Source organism: Emydura macquarii, unplaced genomic scaffold, assembly GCF_026122565.2.
Source record: "Emydura macquarii macquarii isolate MOO-44397 ecotype Brisbane River unplaced genomic scaffold, CSIRO-AGI_Emac_v2 contig_2676, whole genome shotgun sequence".
Taxonomy (NCBI): Eukaryota; Metazoa; Chordata; order Testudines; family Chelidae; genus Emydura; species Emydura macquarii.
The window spans coordinates 8,281,947-8,308,357 of record NW_027132813.1 but is presented as its reverse complement, the minus strand read 5'-3'; the positions used below and the strand labels follow the sequence as shown (position 1 = coordinate 8,308,357).

The window sequence follows — 26,411 nt, the reverse complement described above, 5'->3', positions numbered from 1 at the left end:
AAAACTGAAACAAAGCTAACGTTGTGCCAATTTTAAAAAAGGGTAAATGGGATGACCTGGGTAATTATCAGCCTGTTAGCCATCCCAGGCAAGATAATAGAGCATCTGATACAGGATTAAATTAATAAAGAATTAAAGGAGGGTAATGTAATTAATGCAAATCATCATGGGCTTATGGAAAATGGATCCCGTCAAACTAAATCGGTATCTTTTTTATGAGATTACAAGTTTGGTTGATAATGGTGGTAATACTGTTGATGTAATTGACTTGATACTGCGCAACGGTTTATTTAAAAATCTAGAATAATAGAAAATTAATATGGCACACATTAAATGGATTAAAAACTGGCTAACTGACAGATCTCAGTGTAACTGTAAATGGGGAATCATCATTCTAATGGGGTCCCTTGGGGATTGGTTTTTGACCCTGTACTATTTAACATTTTTATCAGTAACTTGGATGAAGACATTAAATCATGACTGATAAAGTTTGCTGATGACACAAAAATTGAGATAGTGGTAAATATCGAAGAGGACAGGTTTCAGAGTGATCTGGATCACTTAGGAAACTAGGTGCAGCAAACAATATGTGTTTTTAATACAGCTAAAAGTAAACGTATATATCTAGGAGCAAAAAATGTAGGCCATATTTACAGGATTGGGGACTTTATCCTGGAAAGCAGTGACTCTGAAAAAGATTTGGAGGTCATGGTGGGTAATCAGCTGAACATAAACTCCAACTGATGCTGTGGCCAAAAAAGCCAAAACGATCCTGGGATGCATAAATGGGAACCTTGAGTAGGAAAAGAGAGGTTATTTTACCTCTGTATTTGGCGTTGGTGTAACCACTGCTGGAATACTGTATCCAGTTCTGGGGTCCACAATTCAAAAAGGATGTTGATAAATTTTAGAGGGTTCAGAGAAGAGCCACAAGAATAATGAATGGATTAGAAAACATGCTTTCTACTGATAGATTCAAGAAGTTCAGTCTATTTACCTTAAAAAAGAAAACGTAAGGGGTAGCTTTATTACAGTTCATCTGTGTCTACATAAATATTTAATAATGGCCTCTTCAGTCTAGCAGAGAAAGGTAAAATATGAGCCAATGGATGGAAGCTGAAGCTAGACAAATTCAAACTGGAAATAAGTTGTAATTTTTTAACAGTGAGAATAATTAACCAGTGGAACAATTTACTGAAAGTCATGGTGGATTTGCCATCACTGCCAGTTTTGAAATCAAGATTGGATGTTTTTCTAAAAGCTATGCTGTCTAGGAAATATTTTGGACAAGTTCTGTAGGCTATGTTATACAGGAGATCAGACTAGATGAGAATAATGGTTCCTTCTGGCCTGGAAATTTATGAATCTATTAAAAAAACAGGCCCCAGAAGGCTGTGTGACAACCCCTTCCATGGCTATCTTACGTAACATAAGAATAGCCATACTGGGCCGGACCAATGGTTCATCTAGCCAGTGTCCTGTCTTCTGACAGTGGCCAATGCCAGGTGCTTAAGAGGGAGTGATCCATCCCATCAGCCATTCCCAGCCTCTGGCAAACAGCAGCCCCTACCTATCCTGGCTAATAGCTATTGATGGACCTATCCTCCATTAACTTGTCTAGTTCTTTTTTTAAACCTGTTATAGTCCTGGCCTTTACCCTCAGCAAGTTTGCAGATAATACTAAGCTGGAGGGAGTGGTAGATACCCTGGAGGGTAGAGATAGCAAACAGAGTGACCTAGACAAATTGGAGGATTGGACCAAAAGAAATCTGATGAGGTTAAACAAGGACAAGTGCAGAGTCCTGCACTTAGGATGGAAGAATCCCATGCACTGCTACAGACTAGGGACCGACTGGCGAGGCAGCAGTTCTGCAGAAAAGGACCTGGGGGTTACAGTGGACAAGAAGCTGGATATGAGACAGCAGTGTGCCCTTATTGCCAATAATGCTAACGGCATATTGGACTGCATTAGTAGGAGCATTGCCAGAAGATCGAGGGAAGTGATTATTCCCCTCTCTTCGGCACTAGTGAGGCCACTTTTGGAGTATTGTGTCCAGTTTTGGGCAGAAGGGATGTGAACAAATTGGAGAGAGTCCAGAGGAGGGCAACAAAAATGATTAGGGGCTGAATCACATGACTTATGAAGAGAGACTGAGGGAACTAGGCTTGTTTAATCTGCAGAAGAAAAGAATGAAGAGAATTTGATAGCAGCCTTCAATTACCTGAATTGGGCTTCTAGGGAGGATGGAGCTAGACTGTTTTCCATGGTAGTAGATGACAGAACTAGGAGCAATGGTTTCAAGTTTAGTGGGTTTCAAGTACAATCTAGGTTAGATATTAGGAAAACTTTTTCCCCTAGGTGGTGGTGAAGCACTGGAATGAGTTACCTAGGCAGATGGTGGAACCTCCATCCTTAGAGGTTTTTAATGTGTGGCTTGACAAAGCCCTATCTGGGATGATTTAGATGGGGTTCGTCCTGGTTTGAGCCAGGGATTGGACTAGATGACCTCCTGAGGTCTCTTCTAACCCTAATATTCTATGATTCACTACATCCTCTGGCAAGGAGTTCCACAGGTTGACTATGCATTGTGTGAAGAAATACTTCCTTTTGTTCATTTTAAACCTGCTGCCTATAAATTTACTTTGGTGACCCCTAGTTTTTGTGTTATGAGAAGGAGTAAATAACACTTCCTTATTTACTTTCTTCAGACCAGTCATGATTTTATAGACCTGTATCTTATCCTGCTTAGTCATATCTTTTCCAAGCTGAAAAGTCCAAGTCTTAGTAATCTCTCCTTGTATGGAAGCTTTTCTCTACCCCTAATCATTTTTGGTGCCCTTTTCTGTCCTTTTTCCAATTCCAACATATCTTTTTTGAGAGAGGGTGACCAGATCTGCACACAGTCTTCAAGATGTGGGTGTACCATGGATTTATCAAGTGGCACTGTGATATTTTCTGTCTTATTATGTATCCTAATGATTTCCTAATGATTCCCAACATTTTTTGACTGCTGCTGCAAATTGAGGGTATGTTTTCAGAGAACTATCCACAATGACTCCAAGATCTCTTTCTTGAGTGATAACAGCTGTGACAGGGTTAGACCTGATGGCTACAGGAGGGTAGTAGAAGGGGTCTATATTAGCCCCAGAATGAGCAAATCCCTATTCCCTGGGTGATCCAGCTGGGGCTACTCTGGGGCAATTAGGCCAATTAAGCCAGCTGAGGCCAATCAAGGAGCTTGCCCCCAGTAGTTAAAAGCCTCCCTGTCAGGCAGACAGGGGCAGCTGGAAGGGAGTTAGGAGAGGGAGCGGAGCGGAGCGGAGCGGAGCGGCTACAGGACTTGGAGCAACCACTGCCACATAGTACGGCCCCAAAGGTACCAGAGACGATCGGGGGGGTACCTGTCTGGCTGCGGCCGGGGACCCAAGACACAGGCCTGAGGGAGAACCCCTCCCCACCCAGTTCCAGGAAGCAGACGGCGAGTAGTGGGGCCAAGGAGAGGCGACCCAGGGAAGGAGTACGTCACGGACGTTTGAAGACTACTCCTCACAGGGTCCCTGGGTCGGGGCCTGGGGCAGAGGGCGGGACCGGGTCCCCCCCTGCTCCCCCCCACCCTGGGTGCGCCGTGGTCGTGGCCGAAGAGGGCACCGTACCCATGAGAGGGCTAAACTAGCCGCCCGTGCCACAGTGGTGTCAGAAGTGGGATTTTGGGTGCCCAGCGGCTGAGAGAGAGACACACACCAAAAAAAAAAAAAAAAAAAAAACCCAAGCCAAAAGACACGAGGGGGGAGGGGAAATTTCTTTTCCTCTCTTTACCACAATGGAAGACGTCGTAAAGGCCCTCGTACAGGCCCCAGCAGCCCAGCAAGAGGCCATCGGGGCCCAGATGGCCACCCTACAGGAATCGGCGCGGCTTCAGCAGGAGACCAACCAGCTGTTGATCAACCAGGCCAACCAGGATCGGGCTCTCTTGTGAGAGGTGGTGGCCCACCTGAAGACCCTGAACCCCCAGGCCCCAGTACCTGAGGGAACATGCACACTACGGGCCACCAGGTATTTACAGAAGATGACAGCTGAGGATGATATTGAGGCCTACCTCCTTACCTTTGAAAGGATAGCTGCGCGTGAGGCTTGGCCCCTGGCCCAGTGGGCTGGTATTCTTGCCCCCTTTCTATGTGGAGAAGCCCAAAAGGCCTACTATGACCTACCTGCAGCAGCGGCAGCTGACTATCACCAACTGAAAATGGAGATCCTGGCTCGATCAGGAGTGACTGCAGCGGTGCGGGCCCAGAGGTACCACAGCTGGAGGTATCAGGAAGGCAAGGCCCCGCGCTCGCAGCTGTTTGATCTCGCCCACCTTGCCCAGAAGTGGCTGCAGCCAGAGGTTCACCAACCAGAGAAAATCCTAGAAATTCTCGTGATCGACCGATACACGAGGGCGCTGCCATCAGACCTCCGTGCTTGGGTAGGGCAGAATGACCCCTCATCCTACGATGAGTTAGTTGCCCTAGTGGAGCGATGGGCAACGGCCAGAGGCTTTTCTCTGGCAGCCAGAGAGGACTTGCCCGGGGGCAAACGACCAATCCCAGTTCCTGGAGCCCAGACTCCCAAGAGCCTGGGGAAGACCAGGTGGAGGACGAGGGAGACGGAGGGCCCACTGGGGGCTACTAAGGAAGGGAACCACCTGGGCAGGGGAAATGGCGGACAACCCCCTAGCCCTAAGGACAAAGTGGTACCCCGAGCCCCCTACCGGTGCTATGCCTGTGGGGAGTGGGGGCACATAGCAGCCCAGTGTCCCAATGCAGAGGAGCCCATGCAGTGTAACCTGGGGCACTGGGCAGACTCCTGCAGCCTGATTCACCTTGTGGGGGTGGCCTTAACCCCACATAGGTATACAAGGTCTGTAAAAGTAAACGGAGTCGAGACTCTGGCATTGGTGGACTCCGGGAGCGCCATCACCCTCATTTCAGGGAAATTTGTGAAGCGTAGTCAACTATTGAAGGCCAAGCGCATGGCAGTAACGTGCGTCCATGGGGCGGTTAGCTATTACCCAACTGTCCCAGTGAATATTGAGGCTCAGAAAGGGGTCACAAGGGTGATGGTGGGGGTAGTTTCCCCGGCTCCCGAATCCCATCCTCATAGGAAGAGACTTTCCAGGGTTTGGAACTTTACTTCCCCCGGAGGGCTCGGAAGAACAGGAGGGTCCTGGGCCTACTGGACTAGCTCCTCCTGATAGCAAACCCCTGATATTCTCCAAATTCGCCCAGGATTTATTTCTGGCCCCTGGGAGGGGCCGAAAGACCAGGGCGGAGAGGAGGGCCACTAAGGCCCTGGGTACCAGGATCTTGTCCCAGGGCATAAAACCTGCCTTGGTAGGTAGGTGGACACGGGCCGCAGTTAGAGAAGCTGCCCCAAGAGAGGAAGGGCCCGAAGCAGGCCCTGGGCTAGATCTCCCCGCCCCGGAGGAAAAGGCGGAGTCGGGCCTACCAGAGCTGGGACACCTCAACCCAGTACGAGGGAATTTCGGCCGTGACCAGGCCGAGGACCCCAGATATAGCAATGCCCGAGCGGAAGTGGCATAGATAGAGGGGGTGCCCGTAGAGGGAAAAACACGGGGGCCAGGGCCGTACTTCATGATGAGAGGGGACTTGCTGTATCAGGTCACCGAGGTGAATGGAGAGAAGATACCACAGCTCCTGGTGCCCCAGAAGCACCAACGGGCCGTGCTGAACTTGGCCCACAGCCACCTCTTTGGGGGACATTTAGGCGTGGAGAAAACCCTGTCTCGGATCCTGAGGCGGTTCTTTTGGCCCGGGGTACACGAAGAGGTTCGGCGCTATTGTGCAAGCTGCCCCGAGTGCCAGCTACATAGCCCCCAACCCCACTTCAGGGCCCCTTTGGTGCCCCTCCCCATCATCGAAGTCCCGTTCGAGCGGATCGCCATGGATCTGGTGGGTCCCTTGGAAAAGACGACCCGGGGGCACCAATACATCCTCGTTGTCCTCGACTATGCCACCAGATATCCGGAAGCCGTTCCCCTGCGGAATACTACCTCTAAGGTGATCGCAACAGAGTTGGTGAGGATTTTTGCCCGGGTGGGGCTACCCAAAGAAATATTGACGGACCAGGGGACCCCATTTATGTCCAGACTGATGAAGGACTTATGCACTCTGCTTCAGGTACAGACCCTGCGAACTTCCGTTTACCACCCACAGACTGACGGCCTTGTGGAAAGATTCAATAGGACTCTCAAGGCCATGATAAGGAAGGTGGTGAGTCGAGATGGCAAAGACTGGGATGCCTTGCTACCATATCTCATGTTTGCCATCCGGGAGGTTCCCCAGGCCTCCACAGGGTTCTCCCCCTTTGAACTCCTGTATGGACGCCACCCCCGGGGTATCCTGGACATCGCCAGGGAAATTTGGAAAGGGGAGACCACCCCGGGGCGGAATATCATTGACCACGTGCTCCAGATGAGGGACCGAATAGCCCAAGTCACCCCCATTGTACGGGAACATTTGGAGAAAGCCCAGGGGGCCCAGCGGGTCCACTATAACCGCCACGCCGTGGTTCGGCGATTTCAGCCAGGAGACCAGGTGATGATACCGGTACCCACTGCGGAAAGTAAGCTCCTGGCCCAATGGCAGGGGCCCTATGAAGTGATCGAGCCCGTGAGGGAAACCAACTACAAGATACGACAACCAGGGCGCTGCAAGGAGGAGCAAACCTACCATGTTAACTTATTGAAACCCTGGAAGGCCAGAGAAGCATATATGACCCTACCCCAGGCAGTAGAACTACCCGAGCAAGTGAGGATATCCCCTGACCTAACGCCGAATCAAAAGGCCGAGGCGTCAGGGATGGTAGAACGGAACCAAGATGTCTTTTCAACTAAGCCGGGTCGGACAACAGCGGTTTTCCACCAGATCATCACAGCCCCCGGGGTCAGGGTCACGATGAGGCCCTACAGAGTTCCAGAGGCTAAAAGGAAGGAAATTAAGGCAGAGGTAGAAAAAATGTTGGAGCTGGGGGTCATAGAGGAATCTCATAGCCAGTGGGCTAGCCCTATCATGTTAGTGCCTAAGCCTGATGGCACTACGCGGTTCTGCAATGACTTTCGCCGACTGAACGAGGTTTCACAGTTCGATGCATACCCCATGCCCCGCATAGATGAACTCGTGGACCGATTGGGCAAGGCCCGGTTCCTGACCACCCTCGATCTGACCAAGGGGTATTGGCAAATCCCTCTAGCCGAGGAGGCAAAGGCAAAAACCGCTTTCTCCACACCAGACGGGCTGTTCCAATACACTGTCCTCCCCTTCGGACTACATGGAGCCCCCGCCACCTTCCAGCGCCTAATGGACAAGTTGCTACGGCCCCATGCTGAGTACGCCGCGGCATACCTGGACGATGTGGTCATCCACACCCCAGACTGGGAAACCCACCTAAGGAAGGTGGAAGGAGTCTTGAACACCCTGAGACAGGCTGGTCTTACTGCAAATCCTGCCAAGTGTGCCATAGGACTTGCCGAGGCTAGATATCTCGGATACGTCGTAGGGCGGGGTGTGGTACGGCCTCAACTAAGCAAGCTGGAAGCAATCCAGAGCTGGCCCCGGCCTAATCGAAAGAAACAGGTCCGGGCCTTCTTAGGGGTGGTGGGGTACTACCGGCGGTTTATCCCCCACTTCGCCTCCTGAGCCAGTCCACTGACTGACCTGATAAAGGCCCGAGGCCCAGACATGGTGCGATGAACCCCCGAGGCAGAGGAAGCCTTCAGGGATTTGCGGACTGCCCTCTGCATTGACCCCATCCTTCTCGCCCCAGACTTTACAAAGGAATTTATTTTGCAAACAGATGCCTCCGAAGTCGGCCTGGGGGCAGTCTTGTCACAGATGGTGGGGGATGAGGAGCACCCGATAATGTACCTCAGCCGAAAACTGCTCCCGAGAGAACAGAAATATGCGGTCGTAGAAAGGGAATGCCTCGCCGTCAAGTGGGCTATGGAAGCCCTCCGTTATTACCTGTTGGGGTGCCACTTTACCCTCGTGACCGACCACGCACCCCTGCAGTGGATGCAGCGGAACAGAGAGAAGAATGCCCGCGTGACCCGGTGGTTCCTGTCCCTCCAGCCCTTCCGGTTCATGATACAACACAGGGCTGGTAGTCGCCATGGAAATGCGGATGGCTTGTCCCGGGTTCACTGCATGTCGTCCCATGTTGCCCAACCCGGTGGGATTGAGCAGGGGGGAGGATGTGTGACAGGGTTAGACCTGATGGCTACAGGAGGGTAGTAGAAGGGGTCTATATTAGCCCCAGAATGAGCAAATCCCTATTCCCTGGGTGATCCAGCTGGGGCTACTCTGGGGCAATTAGGCCAATTAAGCCAGCTGAGGCCAATCAAGGAGCTTGCCCCCAGTAGTTAAAAGCCTCCCTGTCAGGCAGACAGGGGCAGCTGGAAGGGAGTTAGGAGAGGGAGCGGAGCGGAGCGGAGCGGCTACAGGACTTGGAGCAACCACTGCCACATAGTACGGCCCCAAAGGTACCAGAGACGATCGGGGGGGTACCTGTCTGGCTGCGGCCGGGGACCCAAGACACAGGCCTGAGGGAGAACCCCTCCCCACCCAGTTCCAGGAAGCAGACGGCGAGTAGTGGGGCCAAGGAGAGGCGACCCAGGGAAGGAGTAAGTCACGGACGTTTGAAGACTACTCCTCACAGGGTCCCTGGGTCGGGGCCTGGGGCAGAGGGCGGGACCGGGCCCCCCCCTGCTCCCCTCCCCCCGGTGCGCCGTGGTCGTGGCCGAAGAGGGCACCGTACCCATGAGAGGGCTAAACTAGCCGCCCGCGCCACACAGCTAATTTAGACCCCATCATTTTAGATGTATAATTTGGATTATTTTTTCCAGTATGCATTACTTTGTATTTGTCAACATTGAATTTCATCTGTCATTTTGTCACCCAGTTTTGTGAGATCCCTTTGCAATTCCTCTCAGTCTGCTTTGGACTTAACTACCTTCAGTAGTTTTGTATCATCTGCTGATTTTGCCACCTCACTGATGATCCTTTTTTCAAAATCATTTATAAATATGTAGAACAGTACTGGCCACAGCATAACCTCTGGAGGACACTACCATTTCCCTCTCTCCATTCTGAAAACTGACCATTTATTCCTACCCTTTGTTTCCTATCTTTTAGCCAGTTACTGATCCAGGAGAGGACCTTTCCTTTTATCCCATGACTGCTTACTTTGCTTAAGAGCCTTTGGTGAGGGACCTTGTCAAACGCTTTCTGAAAATCTAGGTACACTTTATCCACTGGATCACCCTTGTCCACATGCTTATTGACCCCCTCAAAGAATTCTAGTATATTGGTGAGGCGTGATTTCCCTTTACAAAAACCATGTTGACTCTTCCCCAACAAATTGTATTCATCTGTGTTCTTTACTATAGTTTCAACTAATTTTCCTGGTAGTGAGGTTAGGCTTACCAGCCTATAATTGATTGCCTCTGGAGCCTTTTTCAAAAATTGGTGTCACATTAGTTATCCTCCAATCATCTGGTACAGAACCTGATTTAAATGATAGGTTACATATCTACAGTTAGTAGTTCTGCAGTTTCACATTTGAGTTCCTTCAGAACTCTTGGGTTGAAACCATCTGGTCCTGGTGGCTTATTACTGTTTAATTTATCACTTTGTTCCCTAACCTCCTTTAACGATACCTCAATCTGGGACAGTTCCTCAGATTTGTCACCTAAAAAGAATGACTCTGGTTTGGAATCTTCCTCACATCTTCAGCAGTGAAGACCAATGCAAAGAATTCATTAAGTTTCTCCCCAAGAGCCTTATCTTTCTTGAGTGCTCCTTTAGCATCTTGATCGTTCAGTGGCTCCACTGGTTGTTTGTTTAGCAGGTTTCCTGCTTCTGATGTCCTTAAACATTTTTTTGCTGTTACTTTTTGAGTCTTTGGCTAGCTGTTCTTCAAATTCTTTTTTGGCAGTCCTAATTTATATTTTTACACTTCACTTGCCAGGGTTTATTCTCCTTTTTATTTTCCTCAATAGGATTTAACTTCCACTTTTTAAAGGATGCCTTTTTGCCTCCAACTGCTTATTTTACTTTGTTGTTTCGTCACGGTGGCACTTTTTTGATCCTCTTACTATGTTTTTTAATTTGAGATATACACTTAAATTGAGCTCCTATTATGGTGTCTTTAAAGTTTCCATGCATCTTGCAGGGATTTCACTTTTGACACTGTATCTTTTAATTTCTGTTCAACTAACTCTCTCGTTTTTGTGTAGTTCCCCTTCTGAAATTAAATGCTACTGTGGTGGACTGCTTTGGTGTTCCCACCCCAGAGGGATGTTAAATGTTATTATATTATGGTCACTATTACCAAGCTGTTCAACTATATTCACCTCTTGGACCAAATCCTATGCTCCATTTAGGATGAAATAAAAAATTGCCTCTCGTTTTGTGGGTTCCAGGACTAGCTGCTCCAAGAAACAGTCATTTAAGATGTCAAGAAACTTTCTTTCTGCATGCCATCCTAAGGTGACATGTACCCAGTCAATATAGGGATAGCTGAAATTTCCCCATTATTATTGAGTTTTGTATTTGTATAGCCTCTCTAATATCTCTGAGCGTTTTGCAGTCACTGTCACCATCCTGGTTCCTGCTAAGTGGGAGAGAGGTTTCCAGCTAGACCTTGGCTAGTTGGAAGAGGGGTTCCAGAAGGGAAAAGGTTGAGAACACCTGCCCTATATAATTTGATGGCAAGTGTATTTGGGGCCCTGTGCTTTTAGTCATCTAAATGCACCTCAGCCCTCTGTGTTTACACCTGTCCTTTGGGGAGCTCCTGGCTAAGAACCTTGCTGAGGAGGTCAAATAGGTGATATACTGTCCCTGTACACCACGTCAGATGGAGCTAGATCAGGCTGGGTTGGTTTCTGTTTGCAGATGTAATGATGCTGCAGATTGGATCCAGTAGGCTTAGAGCTGTGAAAGAAGAAAGAGGCACTTGATTTTATGGAGACAGATCTTAAGCTGGTTTTAATACTTCACATCTCTGGGGTGTGTGGATGGCAAAGAAAAAACTCCTGTATCTTAACAGATGTAGCAGTGTAGATATATCAGTGATCAATAGGAACAGATGCTCGTGTTTTAGAATAATCCCATACATTGTCTAATGCTATTGTTTTCTTCCATACACCATTTCTCTAAAGTATTTTCTTTCTTTCTTACCATGTAAAGTGTGTGTGTGTGTGTGTGAGAGAGAGAGGATTTCTTGCCAGTAGTCTGATCTGCAGCATCTGCTTTTGCTACCACTGCTGTCTGAAGAAATTCATCACAAAAACCCACTGAGCCTTTTCCCCCTCTTGGATTAATGGTCTAAAACATGTCTTTGCAAAGAAAACTAAACATAAACGTAGAACATGCCATGCTGGATCAGACACATGGTCCATCCAGTCTGTGTCCTCATTCCAAGAAGGGACCAAAATGGACAATTTTGGAATATCCTGCCCATAGGAGAAGCTTTTTCCCGACCCTGTCAGTTAGCAGTTGGCTTATGCCCTGAAACATGAAGGTTTATACCACTTATACATTGTTCTAACCTATGTTATATTGCTGGAGGTTTTCATTATCAGCAAGATTCCCTTTGAAGCTGACCTGACCACAGTGTGTTCTCATCTTCCCAATGCCAGAGGGCAGCCATGGTCATTGAGTCCCAGGTAGCATTTAATCAAAGTTCAAACTGCAACGGACCAAAATTTTACCAGCCAAAGGGTTTGCTAGTCCCATTGCTAGATTAAGCTAATCAAGAGTTGCAATTATTTTGTCTGTTTGCATTTTTGGGGGAGGGGTTGAGTTATGGTTTCCCCATCACTGGGCAAAAAGAAACAGTTCTGGGCCAGATTTAGCCCTGGGTAGCAGAAAGTCCACTGGGGGAGGTGGGTTGCAATAGTCCAAAGCAGTCATGGACTCCCCTTCACTGGGACCCTGCAGGGATCCCATGAAGAGCAAAAATGAGCGGCATTGATCAAGCCTGAATCATGATTCTGGAGGCTGGAGGATGCACTCTTTATGGAAGGCACTGTGGTCCCTGGACTGGCAGGAGACCTGGGTTTGATTCTCAGTTCTACCACTAACGTGCAGCATGACCTTGGACAAACCATTTCATCTCTCTGGGCTTCCTGTAAGCTCTTTGACGCAGGGAATGTGTCTGACTGTGTGTATATACATAGGGTGATAAGTCCTGTTTTGGCCAGGACAGTCCCCTTTTCAGCTCTGTCCCGGCCATCCCTACCTTCTCATTAAAACTGGACATTTGTCCCTGACTTGTGCAGACAGCGCTGCCCACCACAGCAGTGGAGAAATTTGCTGCTGGCAGGCAGCGCTGCATTCAGAGCTGTCCTCCCCGAGGAGCAGCCCTGGCTCTCCAGCTTCAAGGCAGAGTGGAGAAGTAAGGGTAGCATGGTATGCCACCCTTACTTCTGCAGTGCCTCAGAGTCTGAGCCTCCATTACTGTGAGGCTCAATTTAGAAGGCTTTAAGGAACTTGACCAGGAGGCTATATAGAAGCACTACATTAATTTTCCGATCAGCTCAGTGCAAGGCCAGCAATGAGAAGGTAGGAACCCTATTTAGTGATGGGCAGGGCTAAATGGATTGTCAGCATCAGCAGGGTGGAAGGATGCTGCACGCAGGTCATCCGATGGGGATCATGGCAGTGCTCTGATTTGTAAACGTTGATTTTTGTTGGTTAGCTGAGTTGCAGCTGCAGGCTAAAAGCAGCATAGTAGTCTCCTCACAGCTCTAACGTTTGTCTAGCTTGGGAGCCTGATGAGTGACACGACAGTTTGAAGAAAGAGGAGTTTTTAATTGCACATTTTATGGTGGCTAAGAGGCAGAATGTTGTGTTCAGAGAATGTGAGCTGATCCAGTGTTCAGAGAATGTCTTATGAAGGGACATTTGCAAATGAATTCTACCCTGGAGTTTCAGTGGCAGAGATTTATCAGGCCATACAAATCTCTGGTGTAAATTTAGAGATTAACTTGGCCCATAGTAAGGAATTGTTTCAGCAAAACAGGGGCTGTCAGAGCAGGGTCCCAGCCAGAGGCAGACTTATGTCATGTATCCAAATCCCTGCAAGGAGCACAGTCCATTCATACAAGTTCCCATTTGTCAAGGGCTGGTTGTGTTTGAAGTAAGGGTGTGTAGGCTGGTGGCACGGTCCAGCTGGGGGTGTCGCAACCCTTCCTCGGGCCCAGGCTCTGAGGAAGGAAACAGCGCTTTTGTCTTAGGGAAAATAACTCTCGGCTTATGAGTCTTTCAGCCCCAGCCCCAAGTGCAATTCTTGCAGTCGGTAGCACCCTGGCCTTCACGTAGGGCAGGACTCGTATGGCACCCATGAGTAGTTTATTGCCCCCGGACTTCAGGCAGGGCGGGGCAGGCAAGTCTTTAGCCCCTGGCTCTCAAGCGGGGCTGGCAAGCACACACAGTCTATAGCCCCCGGCCCGCAAACAGGGCGGGTAAGGTACACAGTTGACAGACCCCGGCCCTCAAGCCGGGTGGGTCTGATATGCAGTCTGTTGCCCCCGGCCCCCAAGCAGGCGGGGCAGGCGAAGCAGTCTATAGCCCCCGGCCTTCCAGTAGGCGGGGCAGGCAAAGTAGAGGGCCGGCCTCAGGGGATTTCTCCCATCCAGCGGGCTCAGGTAGCTGCTCCCAGCTCCTAGGGTCCGGTGGCCCTCTCCAGTCACTCAGGCTCAGCGGCTCTCTCCCGTCACTAGGGCCTGGCAATCCAGGCAGGCTTTGGAGGCTCTGGTCGGCAGAGTGGTTGCTCCAAACAGCTGCAGGGCCTGGGTCAGGCCTAGACCGTAGCCTCTGAGAAGACACGTCTGCCTCCAGCAGCAGCTTCCCTCTAAGTGAGCTGCTGGGCCTGCCTTTTATACTTCCCTCCCTGGCCCTGGCTCCGCCCCTCTGCTTCTGGGTGGCTTGGCTTGCAGGGCCTGGTTCTGTCCAGTAGGGGCGTTGCAACCCTTCCTTGGGTCCAGGCTCCAAGGAAAGCCACAGTGCCTTGTTACAGAGTGGCAATACCACCATGCTACCCTTACTTCTGCGCTGCTGCTCATGCCTGGTGGGGGCACTGTTTTCAAAGCTAGGCACCCCAGCAAGCCAGCTGTGAAAGCAGTGCTACCACTGCCAATCATCACATAATGTTTCCAGATGATGCTTTTGTTCCTTCTGTGGGGGTGGGGCTTGCGCATACCTCTGTCCTTAGAAGAATCAGTAGTTTTTGTGTGGTCATTTTTTGCTTCCAAAATGTCTCGTAAGTGTCTGTGTAATTTTAATGAAGACCTCCAAAAATAGTTCAAGTTTTTTAAAAAAGACTCTTCAACATTGGACAACGGCAAAACTGTATGAGAGATATCTGGAGCACATTTCTCCATGGCCCACGGTGGCTGAAATGACAATACCCAGCATCTTCAAAGCAAGAAACACAGAGATGCTGATAAAAATAAGTGTTCAACACCAAGTATTTCAGGATTTTTTCTGAGGCAAGACACAGAAGCTGAAAAAGTTTTTGCCAGTGACAGAGTGTTTGCTTACCATTCAGTGTGGCACAGACACAGTTTCTGGTCTAATGACTGTACATCACAATTAATTAGGAAACTGTACCAACCTAAGTTTTCATCTGCTCACACAAAATCTGAGGCAATCATTTGCAACATCTTAATCCCTTTATCAATTGAATAAACACAGCTTGCGTTTGACAAGTGTTCCTTTATTACAGTTAGTGTGGATGCGTTGAACAAAAAGGAGCAAAAACTATTTCCTGTTCTTGTATGGTATTTTCTCCTACCGAGTTGAGTTTGCACAAAAATTATTGACTTTTCATCTCTACCTGGAGAAACTTCAGATTTGCAATATGCATTCATCCAGCAAGTGATTGAGAAGCACTCTCTTAGGCCTTGTCTACTTTCACGGTTATGCTGGCAAAACTTTGTCGCTCGGGAGCATGAAAAAAACACCCCCCCAGAGTGATATAAATTTTGCCGGCATAAGCACAAGTGTGGCCATCTCTATGTTGGTGGGAGACACTCTCCTCAACATAGCGGCCATCACTTGTTTAGGTGGTTTAATTATGTCAGCGGGAGAGCTCTCACTCACGCATATGCTGGCAAAACTTACATCGCTCAGGGGTGTGTTTTTTCACACCTCTGAGCAACAAAGTTTTGCCAGCATAGCCGTGAGTGCAGACAAGGCCTTAGTTACAAGATTGTTGGGATTTGTGCAGACAATGCCAATACTAACTTTGGGGGTGCCAGACGTGGGAAAAACAATTTGTGGTGAAAGCTCCTGGCCAATTTAGGAAAAAAGATCTTTGGTATTGGGCATGTTGCACATATTGTATGTATGTAACCGCCTTCAAACTACAGTCAACTGTCTTCCTTTAGACATGCAGAGCTTCGTTGTAAAGGTTTACAAATATTTTCATATCTACACAGTATGTGTTGAAGAGCTGAAAGACTTCTGTCCATTTGTCTAAATTGAGTATACCAAATTATTAGAGCATTGCAGCGTGTGATTCCTCTCATTGGGACCAGCAATACTCAGGATTTTGTTGATTTTTGATAGGCTTAGAGTGTATTTTCTTTCTCAAGATAAATGCCCAATACTGCTAAAGAAACTCTTTGATGATCCTGCCAGTCAATTGTGGCTTCTCTTTGCCAGCAAACAAACTGCCATGTTCCAAAACATAATGGAGACGATAGAGAAAAATGATTTGTTGGTGACAGAAGTTGCGCTGCAAATATGTTCCCTGCATGTTAATTTATTGGAGAGGCTTGGAGAAAGATTTCTTACAACAGAAGTGAAGAACCTATGGCACACTCTTGTTGAGAGCAGGCAAATGAAAGAAAAGGAGTTTTATGATGTCAAACAATTTTTACACAACATGCCTGTCCTACATAGAACACTGGAGACTTGCCTTTGAGAGCATTGAAAAGTTTGAGTGGACTCTGCTGAGGAATATGATGCAGTGGGAGCAAATGTAAGACCACCTCTCTGCATGCCACACCAGAATTCCCACCTTAAATATGTTGGATGAGAATCGTCTCTTTGATGAGTGGTCTAGTGCAAAATCAAGGTGGCAGAAGATTTTTCAAGAGATGGACCGTAATGCAGTACAACACGGCTGTGGAGTTCGTGCTGTGTCTGGCTGGTATTAAAGCACCTGTTGAACATGTCTTTTCAATTATGAATGAAAAATCACGTTTGAATGTCTCCACTATGAAGGCTGTCTTGAGTGTGCGAGTTAATTTTTCTTTCGACTGTACTGTATTCTAAAGAAGTTGCTGAAAGACAAGCAAACCCTCAGAAAAATAGCATCGTCAGAGGAATACAGCTGGTATCAGGCAGCTTCACACCCTGAAGAACAGCAAGACAAGGAACAATGACAGTAACTACTGAATTTTAAGTAAAATTTATGAAACTATGAAATAAATTAAGATATATATAAAATATATGAAACTGCCTTATTGTTTTTGCGTCCCGTAAGTAAACTCCCCTGAGCACTGACCATCTCTTACTGGTGTCCCATGTTCAGCTTAGGGAAATATGGTAACCCTATATATATAGGGCCTAACACAGAGGGGCCCTGATCTCTGTTGGGGCCTCTGGACACTAATAACCATCAGCAATAACCATCCCTTTGGTATCCTCCACCAGCAGAGTTCCTGAGGATAGGCAGTTGTGGAAACACCACCTGAACCACAGTGAGTCTCCCTGGCACAGAGAGGGAAAGTTGGCTTCTCCCTGCAGCAACTGTTGTGTGTCTGGCCCTTTGTAACAGGAAATGACTATGCTCATTCAGCGGGGTGTACATGGATATAAGGTAACTGAGAAGCAGAACGACAACTTGTATGTAAAAGGGAAAGCACATGAGATACAAAATAGACAAAACAGGCTAACTTGATGACATCAAAGCAGTGGACTTTTGCCTCCAGATACGTGAGGTTAGCGCCTCCTCTCACCTCTGCAGGGCCCCACTGAGGGGGCTCAGAACATGCCCCTCAGTGTCCTAGCCACAAAGCTGCTCACCTTCCAACTATGACAGAACAGAATCTCCCCTGTTCCAAGCACTCGTGGGGCCAGATTCTGATCTCACTTATGCCAGAGCAACTCCATAAGCTTCAGAGTAAGTGACTGAGAAATCAGGATCTGGGGGTACCTTTTGGAGAACTGAAATGACCGATCGTTCCTTTCATTATATTTGCACTGAAATAAACGTCAGCCCTCTGGTGATTTACTCCTCTTCCTAATTAGATGGAGCACTCTGAATACAATGTAGCACTGCAGCGTTTTTATTTAACATTAACAATTGAGCTCCACTGCATTATGGCAACGTGATTGCCAGCCACAAGAGACTACCAGACTCCATCAAAAACAAAAGCAAGTTGGAATCTGCATTCAGAATAGAGGGAGGGCTTTTTGGATGTTGTCAATGCCCCAGCTGGTTTGAAACTTCATTCTTTAGCTCCTTCTTAGTGAATTTACCACTGCTGGTGTCAGGCTATCGAGTGTCAGCCTGCAGATTGAAGGTGTTTCATCCCATTATAGCATTGACAGGTCTTCAGCACACCTCACACCTGACCTGTAGGGACCACCCCGAGGCTGTGGCAGGCGTGGTTAGTCCCCCTGGCCATTCACTTTCTTTGCCACGAGCATCAGCAGAGACACTGATGGGAATGTGGACCCTTAGCTGGTAGTATTAGAGTGAGACCCACTAATTTATTTCATGTCGACCACTGAACACCCTTTGGATAGTGGTAATGTCTTTGAGTACCAGCCCTGAATGGATTCAAGCTGGAGCCTAGCAAAGAATAGCTTGCTAGCCCATTAGCAATCCCTTCCACCAAGCAGACCCCCCTACTTTGTTGTCTCCATTTGTCTGCCGCCTTTCCTTCTCTGCAGACGTTACAGTTCCCCTTGTCAGGCCTTGGTTCTATGTGCCATGTCACTCGGGTGTGCAGAGTTGTAGCAGTATCAAGTTGGTGTCAAAGAGTGACAGGAAGACTAGGAGAGGATTGTGGTACAAGCAGAAGACTCTTCCTCTGTCAGAACTGAGCCCTGCGTGGCTGAGTTGAAGCAAAGAGGTACTTTAGAGACTGCTGCTTTCTGTTACATATCAGCTTCCTGTAACATGTTTAACAAAACATGGATGGATTTTAGTAGTGACACAAGCAAAAATAACAGTGCACCAAGGACAGGCGTTAAACTGCAGAAATGGTTTTGTGGGCTTGTGGGTAAGGGACAGGTCAAGGAACTAGAACATCTGGCTTCTATTCCTAGCTCTGTGTGACTTGGACACATGCTTTAACCTTGCTGTGCCTCAGTTTCCCCACCTTTTAAATGACCATAAAACCACCTCCCGCAGGCATGTTGTGAGGATTACTTATTAGTGGTATTCTGAGATCTTTGGATGAAAGGTGCTACAGATTGGGCCAAGTATTATTTCCACACCCAGTAAACTGTGAAGAAATGAAGGCTTTGAATTGCCTTTGCTGGGATTAGAACCAGTGTTTGCAAGGTTGCTAGATGTTTGGAATTTTATGTTTCACTTACTAAGCATCTCCTGCAGCTTGAGTACTATACTTGCAGACTGATTTTCAGGGCATTGAAATTACATTGTCTTTCCTCTTCATTGTGCCTTAAAACGCAAGCAAGCAGGGGGTTGAAATTTACAGCACTCTCTCTCTAAATCCTTCAGAGATCTATAGTCCAGGGGAGCTGAAAAGAAAGGGGAGGTAATAGAGATGATAGGTGCAGCAACCATAAGCCAGTTCCCAACTGCTTGAGCTAACCGTGGGTTCTTCAGTGCCTTCTTTTAATTGCAGTAATACTCGAGAACCCTACAGCACGCTACACATGGACAAATAAAGAACACCCATGTGTGAAGAAAGCTGAATATAATAGCATAGAGCCTCCATATCCTTCACTAATCTCATTTCCTTCCTATTGTGATTAAGGTTGCTCCCAATATAGCACTAAGACATGACACAAGGGCACATTTTATTGGTCCATTAATACACTCCCTTGGGTGAGTTGTGAGGCTCCACTTCTCACTGATGTTTTCTCCTCTATAAATGCTGCAAAAGGAAAGGGAGGGAGTGACAGCAGGGAGGGGACCTCTGAAAGGAAGCACTCACATCTGTTCCACCTACTGTGTTTCCTCTCCCAGCCTATGGCAGTGCCTCCTGCTGGGGCCTTGTCATTCGAGATGGGCTCAAGTCATGAAATTTGGATCCCAGTGGCAAATGCCCCGAAATCAAGAGGGCTTTGCACCTAGGTTGATCTCTCCGGTGCTTTCCCAGAGAGTGAACTGGGAATAGCTGTGTGTGGATAAACCCCAAAGCATTGCAAATGTGGCTCATTGCTGTCTCATCAGTGCTATAAGCATGAGGCGCTGGACATGGAGAGCCTGATTCTCCTCTCACTCATCCCGGTGTAGGAACCTCACTGAAGTCAATGGAGCTACTCTGGTGTGTAAACCAGGGTAAGTGAGAGGAGAATCAGACCTTCAAAGTCATATTCTGATTGTCTGTTTTGCATTACCTGATAATATTATAATCCTGTTTAGAGGGATACTCACCATATATATATATGTATTTCCATAAATTAGAATAAAAATTGCAAAGTAACCACCCCAATGCCAAGTGAGAGGCCCTAAAGGACAAGTCCCTCCCTTAGGGAACTCAACCTTCATGTGGAGAGAAAGAGGGAAAGCCTTGCCAAATGGTCTGACAGAAGCCAGAAATAGAAAGTCCACATAGAAAGTCAGTGACAACACCAGAGTTCAAGATGTTGAAATTGAAGCTTCATCTGGCTTCTGACAGAGTAAGAAGCTTTGAAATGAACTTTTCTGAAAGCTGAGCCTAAGAAAACCCCTCCAATAATGAATGTATCTAGATTTGGTGTGGCAAAGGGTGAAGTGAAAGAGAAAACCAGGATCCACCCTGCTTCAGGACTCAGGAAATAAAATGTTGAAGCTAATTCTCTTGCAGAAATCTCCTTCCGTGTGTGGATGTGCGGTGGGAGCCTGGAAATTATCCCCTGCAGCCGGGTTGGACACGTGTTTCGGAAGAAACATCCCTATGTATTTCCAGAGGGAAATGCCAACACCTATATAAAGTAGGTATTTTGCCCTTGCCTTCTTCATGTGTTGCTATGTGAAAAGGAATTGGGTGTTACTGGGTGAGCATAAGCCACATCAATAATGGGTGAAGGGAGGAAGTTTGGCTTGAAAGATGAGAGGTGTCAACATTTCAACAGTCTCCCAGCCCAAAGCAGACATAAACTCAGTGCATTTGGGTCCCTCAGGATTTCCCCAGAGCAGGGAATTCCTTCAATGCCATCGATCACCATAGTGGTAGTGGCTCCTACGCCACCTTCCCTGTCCCCTAGCAGAAGAGGTATGGCAGGAATGCCCCTTCCCCTAGTTGATTCCCAGCTGCCACCAGGCTGGCACCTAATGGCTCTGAAAGCAGGGAAACATAAAAGTGCCTTAATACTCCTTTATCCCCACTGTTCCTGGCCTGGGGCTGAGGACAGCTCAGCCAGACCAGAAAATCTGGGCCAAATGCATGCAAAAACTTAGCAATAATGGAGACAGAGATGGAGTAATGTGTTAGATTGAGATGTGGTGCAAACAGTTTGATGCCCCCTCAAACTGAGGTTGCCTCCAAAGCAGACTCCTGGAATGCTTGGAATTCTGACAGTTGGAAGTGATTGGCTCGACTGTAGTTGGCTACTGAAGACACAGGAGGCTGGGTGACAGATCAAGACTTGGGATCCCTGATTAGAGGCCAATAGACCCCAGTTCTTGTGAATACAACACGTACAGCCTTTCAAGCACACATTGACGAGTGCAAAGCTAAGCACTCCATTGCACAGATAAAATGGCCAAACTATAACCTTGTGAAGGCACCCATTCACTCATCTGGGAAGGTGCTGGGAATAGTTAGCCAAGGAGTGAGAAAGTTCAGAAGAGGAAAAAAAATCAAAGGATCTCTCTGAACAGCCAATGGAGTCAAAAAGGGCTTTTTCCCTTTCAAGTTTCTAAGCTGAGTTCATTGATATGTCAATTAGGAAAGTCCATTGATATGAGTATTGTTTCCAGTTTTGGGCCACCCAATACAGAAAGGCTGTGAACAAATTGGAGAGAGTGCAGCAGAGGGCAACAAAAATGATTAGGGGGCTGGAACACATGATTTATGAAGAGAGGCTGAGGGAACTAGGCTTGTTTAGTCTGCAGAAGAGAAGAATGAGGGGGGATTTGATAGCAGCCTTCAACTACCTGAAAGGAGGTTCCAGGGAAGCTGGAGCTAGGCTGTTCTCAGTGGTGGCAGATGACAGAACAAGGAGCAATGGTCTCAAGTTGCAGTGGGGGAGGTCTAGGTTGGATATTAGGAAAAACTTTTTCACTAGGAAGATGGTGAAGCACTGGAATGGGTTACCTAGGGAGGTGATGGAATCTCCATCCTTAGAGGTTTTTAAGGTGCAGCTTGACAAAGCCCAGTTTGGGATGATTTAGTTGGAGTTGATCCTGCTTTGAGCAGGGGGTTGGACTAGGTGACCTCCTGACGTCCCTTCCAACTCTAATCTTCTATGATTCTATGTCAATAAGGAAAGCATTGCCCACAGATGGGAACAGTTATGTTTGTCACCAGATTGTTTCCCAGATACGCTGTGTGTTTGTGGGTTCCTTTTTGTGTATATTTCCTGGTGTTATAAGAATAACTAACAAATGTGAATACCCAGTTGCCTACAGCATGGTCACCTCTTACCTATTCACTATACGTCTCACTCAGGCTTATCATGGATTAATGGCATTGGAAAAGGGCGGGACCTACAAGTCAGTTATGTTTTCATTTGCATTCTCAGTTATAACATGTTATATATGATTTTCAGTCATGCAGCAAAGTGGGAGAACAAAGGGCCTTTACAAATAGGTGACCAGAAATGAATACATCACCTAGCTTCAAGAAGAGAGCAGAGAAGGAGAGGTATATACAGGTGTTTAGTAAATATAAATGAGGAAGGAGACAAGTTTGAGGCTGATGATGGATGGAATGGCCTTGCCTTCAATAATGGCAAGAAGTATGGACCTTAAACTAAAGGACAGGAAGTGGTGAAAGCCCCATCATTGGAGTCATTTAAATCTGGAATAGACAAAATATTTGAGAAGGTGCTGTAGGGAGCAAACCTGCACTGGTCTCTGTTGGGGGTGAACAGGGTGAAGTTAAACAGGTTCTGGCTCTAATGCCCATAACAAAGATGAGAAACTTTAATGAATGTAAATGAATTTAATAAGAGAGGAGCCCAGCCTGATAGCTCATGTACAGACACTCTTGAACTTTGGGAAGCTTTGGCTCTAAATCCAGATTCCAGCTTTGCCATTGGCCCCCATCTCTATTACAGGCCAAACCAAACTCCCCAATCAGAATGCCCTTGAACGTAGGGGAAATTTAGATCTGGGGTGGAACACTGTGATTAAGTCCTTTTCTAACAAGAAGAGTAAATAAGCAAATGGAACAGCCGCTATCAGAGGTAGCTGAGGTATTGTCAATAGAACCAATCAAAAGGGGATTGGAAAACACATTCTGGGAAATCATGTATGTAGGCGATAGCAAGGCATTGAGGACTGAGACCTGATTAGACCTGTGATGCCTTCTAGCCTTAACCTCTAGTATTCCAAGATACGAACTTGGTTGGAGTGTGGACTCAGGCAACCCAATACTCCTGTCTCCCTTCCAGGCTCCCAAAAGAAGCCCAGTACAAAGATATTACAAAAAAAGTTGATGTTTCTAGGTTTCTTCTAGGGATTGATTTCTTCCATGCAGCCTCTTTGCCACTCCTTTCTGCACCAGTCTCAGTGAAAGACTGCTCAGGTTCCAGAACCATGCACAATTCTCATGATGATTATTGCTTGCTAATTGCTAGGAGTGAGTTTGGTGCTAACGAGGACATAAATCTAAAGACAGTCCCTGCTCTGAGGCATTTACAATCCAGTGGGTTTTATAATGATAGTCTGGACCATTAAATACAGAGGCCATTGCTTGCAAAGAGTTTTCTGAGACACAGGGAAGCGACAGAATAGACACAGTGCAGCAAGAAACATTTGCGAGCTGAAGCTGCATCAAACTCACCTGGTTTGAGGGCTTGTTATTAATTCTAAACTTCACTCAGAGTCATCACAAAATTCCCAAAAGTTTGAAAGCCTTCTGCACACCTCCAGGCTGACAATGAGCCATTTTCTGGTCTTACGTTGAAACCAGGGGGTGTTTATGATTTCTATTGAGTTTCACTTAAAGTTTATTCAACTGAAACTCAAGGAGGCAAAGAGGGCAAATGTACATGGTCTGAAATAGAGGAAATATTTGACTGAAACCCTGAGAACCAAAACAGCCAAATTGTACACAGTTCTTCAGAGACTCTCACCAACTGTGAGACCAAGCCTCAGGCAGGCCTGTCTGGAATGTTACTGTGAGGAAAACTAGCTGTGCTTCTGAGCAGAACAGGTGTCAAGTATCCAATTATTTTATTACACAAGCCAAAATGAGGAACTCCTCCTCTAAGCAGTCACCTAAATTGTGTATAGCAATTGCAGAGACAGAGAAGAAGTGGAGCCTCTGTGGTAACCAGGAATGGATTAAGGCAAGAGTGATCCGTGTAAAGCCAAAGTAGCACCCCAAATATGTTGGTGGTGGGGTGGAGGGAGAGGTATAGTCACAGCATTAGGAGTCCCTGGAAAGAATGTTGAAAGTTTTTTTTATACGCTTCATTGGTTTTCACCTCATCCATTTGTTGCCATTCTAGAAATACCAAGCGCATAGCTGAAGTGTGGATGGATGAATTCAAACAATACTACTACGCTGCCCGGCCTGCAGCACAAGGGAGGCCATATGGAGAGTAAGTGGTAGTTCTGGTGCTTGTGGAAATACAAAGAGGTCTGCCTAGTGTGCCTGATGCAGTGAAAGTTCAAGATGATGTGACAGGGGCGTTGTATGCAGCAGTGAAAAGCTCTCCATGTCGTTTCTGTGAAACAGTGAATTAAGAGCTAATAGCAGGCAGATGCTACATGTAAGGTAATCAAGTCCTGGCTCCCAAGCTCTAACCAGTTTGTTTAGAAGCTGTTAGGTTATGCCAGGGAGAGGATTGAATTCTTGCTGGGGAACCACCCGCTCCTCTCTCTCGAGCCAGCTTCCTGCTCTTCACATTATGACACAAGTAGTTCTAGTCCTAGAGGTAGGCTTTAACATTGCAATTTAGAAGTAAAACCAGCAGGCAAGAAAAAAATCAGCATGTTTTGGACCCCATCTTGGCAGATATGACTTTATAATCAAGGCTAGTCAGAAATCCTCCTTATTAAAAAAAAATCTAGATTCATAGGCAGCAAACTCTTGCTTTCAGATAACAGCCAGTCTTGCATTCTAATCCCCTAGTTTCACATGCTCCTTGCTTTCTCAGAGATTCTCCTTTCAAACTGAGAATGAGCATGCAGGGTCTCAGTCCAGAGGTAAATTGCTGGAGCATAATCTCTCCTGCTTTTCAATTTTCAGAGAATCTAGATTATTACAATACTGTGCAGCCTAACCTGTTTACATTCGAATATATCCTCCCCTCTACTACCAGCGTGGAGGGAAGGAAAAGCTGTGTCACATTAGGCAAACAGGACTGCAGAGAGGACCGGGGGTTCTGGGAAGAGAACAGCAAACTGTGTGGGATGTTTCCTACTGCTTCATAGTTATTAACAGCCCACATGTGCTAGCTTGACACTTGCTCAGCTTGATGGTTAAAAGGGGGCATGACCTGCCCAGATAGTGAGCTGGAACCAGGAAACAGCCATTCTTTACAATATGCTTCTCCAGCTGGTAAATTTGGCCTTGAGTTATCAAAGTACTTTAGCAGATGCTTAACCATGTGTTTAAACCCCACTGACTTCAAAGGGACTTAAGCACATATTTAAGTGCTTTGATGAATTAGGGCCTTACTATTATTATTTATTATTATTATTACTAGCATATAGTATATTTTTATTTAATGTAAAATTCCTATTTAGATTAATATTTATTTAGTATATTAAATAGCATACATTTAATATATAATGTTTAAAATATTTCACTCTTATATCAGCCTGTTCTTCCATCGATCTCAAAGCACTGTCCAGAGTTGGAGAGGTATTATTAGTCCCATTTTGCAGACAGGGAAACCAAGGTATAGAGAAGTGACATGACTTGCAAGGTCATATGCCACACTAGTGGCAGAGTAGGGAATAGAAAGCAGGTCTTCTGACTTCCAGTCCTGCATGTTATTGGTTTGGTACATATACAGACCTCTTCTTCTTCCCTTGTGGCTTGGATCTGATTGTCATTACTCAGATCTGCCTACATATATAACATCTGTGTGTTCACTGCAATTGTTATAGCTGTGTAATGTTTTCCTCCCACAGCATCCAGAGCAGACTGGAATTGAGGAAGAGCTTGAAATGCCTGTCCTTCAAGTGGTACCTGGAAAATGTTTATCCAGAACTTAGGTAATGGCCAATTGTTATGTTTTTCTTCATAAAGATTTAGTGCAAGCTGATTGGTATTTGACCAGCCCATCATGGACTTCCATTTCCATCAGTGCTTTCGGGTTCTGTGAGAGGGGAGAATTCAGAAGTCATCATTGAGGACCTTTTTCAGGAAGTTGTTTTCTGCCTGTAGGCAACAGCAGATGCCTGAGGGCTGCTGAGCCAGAGCCCGTCTCACTCTGTATCTCAGGTTTTCTGCTAAAGTATATTTTCTCAGCCACTTTCAGCTAAATCCTCCACAGGCACTAGAAATGCCCAGGAAGCTATTGCTGCAATTCCCTCAGTGGCTGCCATTAGCCATCTTGGGAAATTGTGCAAAGGATTCTGGAGATTCATCCAAGGACCAGTTGGGAGAGATTGCATGTGGAGTCATAGAGAGAAAAGGACTGAGCGTTAGGCCTGGTCTACACTAAACAGGTCGACCCAGCTTCGTTGCTCAGGGATGTGAAAAATCTACACTCCTAAGTGATGTAGTTAAGCCAACCTAATGCCTGGCAAAGACAGCGCTAGGTTGATGGAAGAATTCTTCTGTCAACCTAGCTACCACTTTTTGGGGAGGTGGATTACCTACACCAATGAGAGAACCCCTCCCATCGGTGTAGGTAGTGTCTACACTGCAGTGCTAAAGTGGTGCAGCTGTGCCGCTGTAGCATATCAAGTGTAGATGAGCCCTTGCTGCATAGAGCTTTCTTCATACACAGAGGCACTGCACTGAGAATGAAAGACTGAGGGGCAGTTACATTTGAGGTTTCCTCACTCTTGTGAGTCAAAGACAGACCTT

At 46.8% G+C, this 26,411-nt stretch overlaps 1 protein-coding gene across 5 annotated transcripts in view; it reads left to right on the top strand.

Moving 5' to 3' along the window:
• The window catches only part of GALNT14 (polypeptide N-acetylgalactosaminyltransferase 14), a 193,156-nt gene that overhangs the window by 152,703 nt on the left and 14,042 nt on the right, over window positions 1-26,411 (top strand). For 3 of the 5 annotated variants that reach the window (XM_067564817.1, XM_067564815.1, XM_067564819.1), the window contains 3 exons: window positions 20,046-20,187; window positions 23,875-23,967; window positions 25,508-25,591. In XM_067564817.1, coding sequence (XP_067420918.1) covers window positions 20,046-20,187; window positions 23,875-23,967; window positions 25,508-25,591 — 319 coding nt within the window. The remainder of the gene's footprint in view (window positions 1-20,045; window positions 20,188-23,874; window positions 23,968-25,507; window positions 25,592-26,411) is intronic. The other 2 variants (XM_067564818.1, XM_067564816.1) reach the window with 1 other exon arrangement.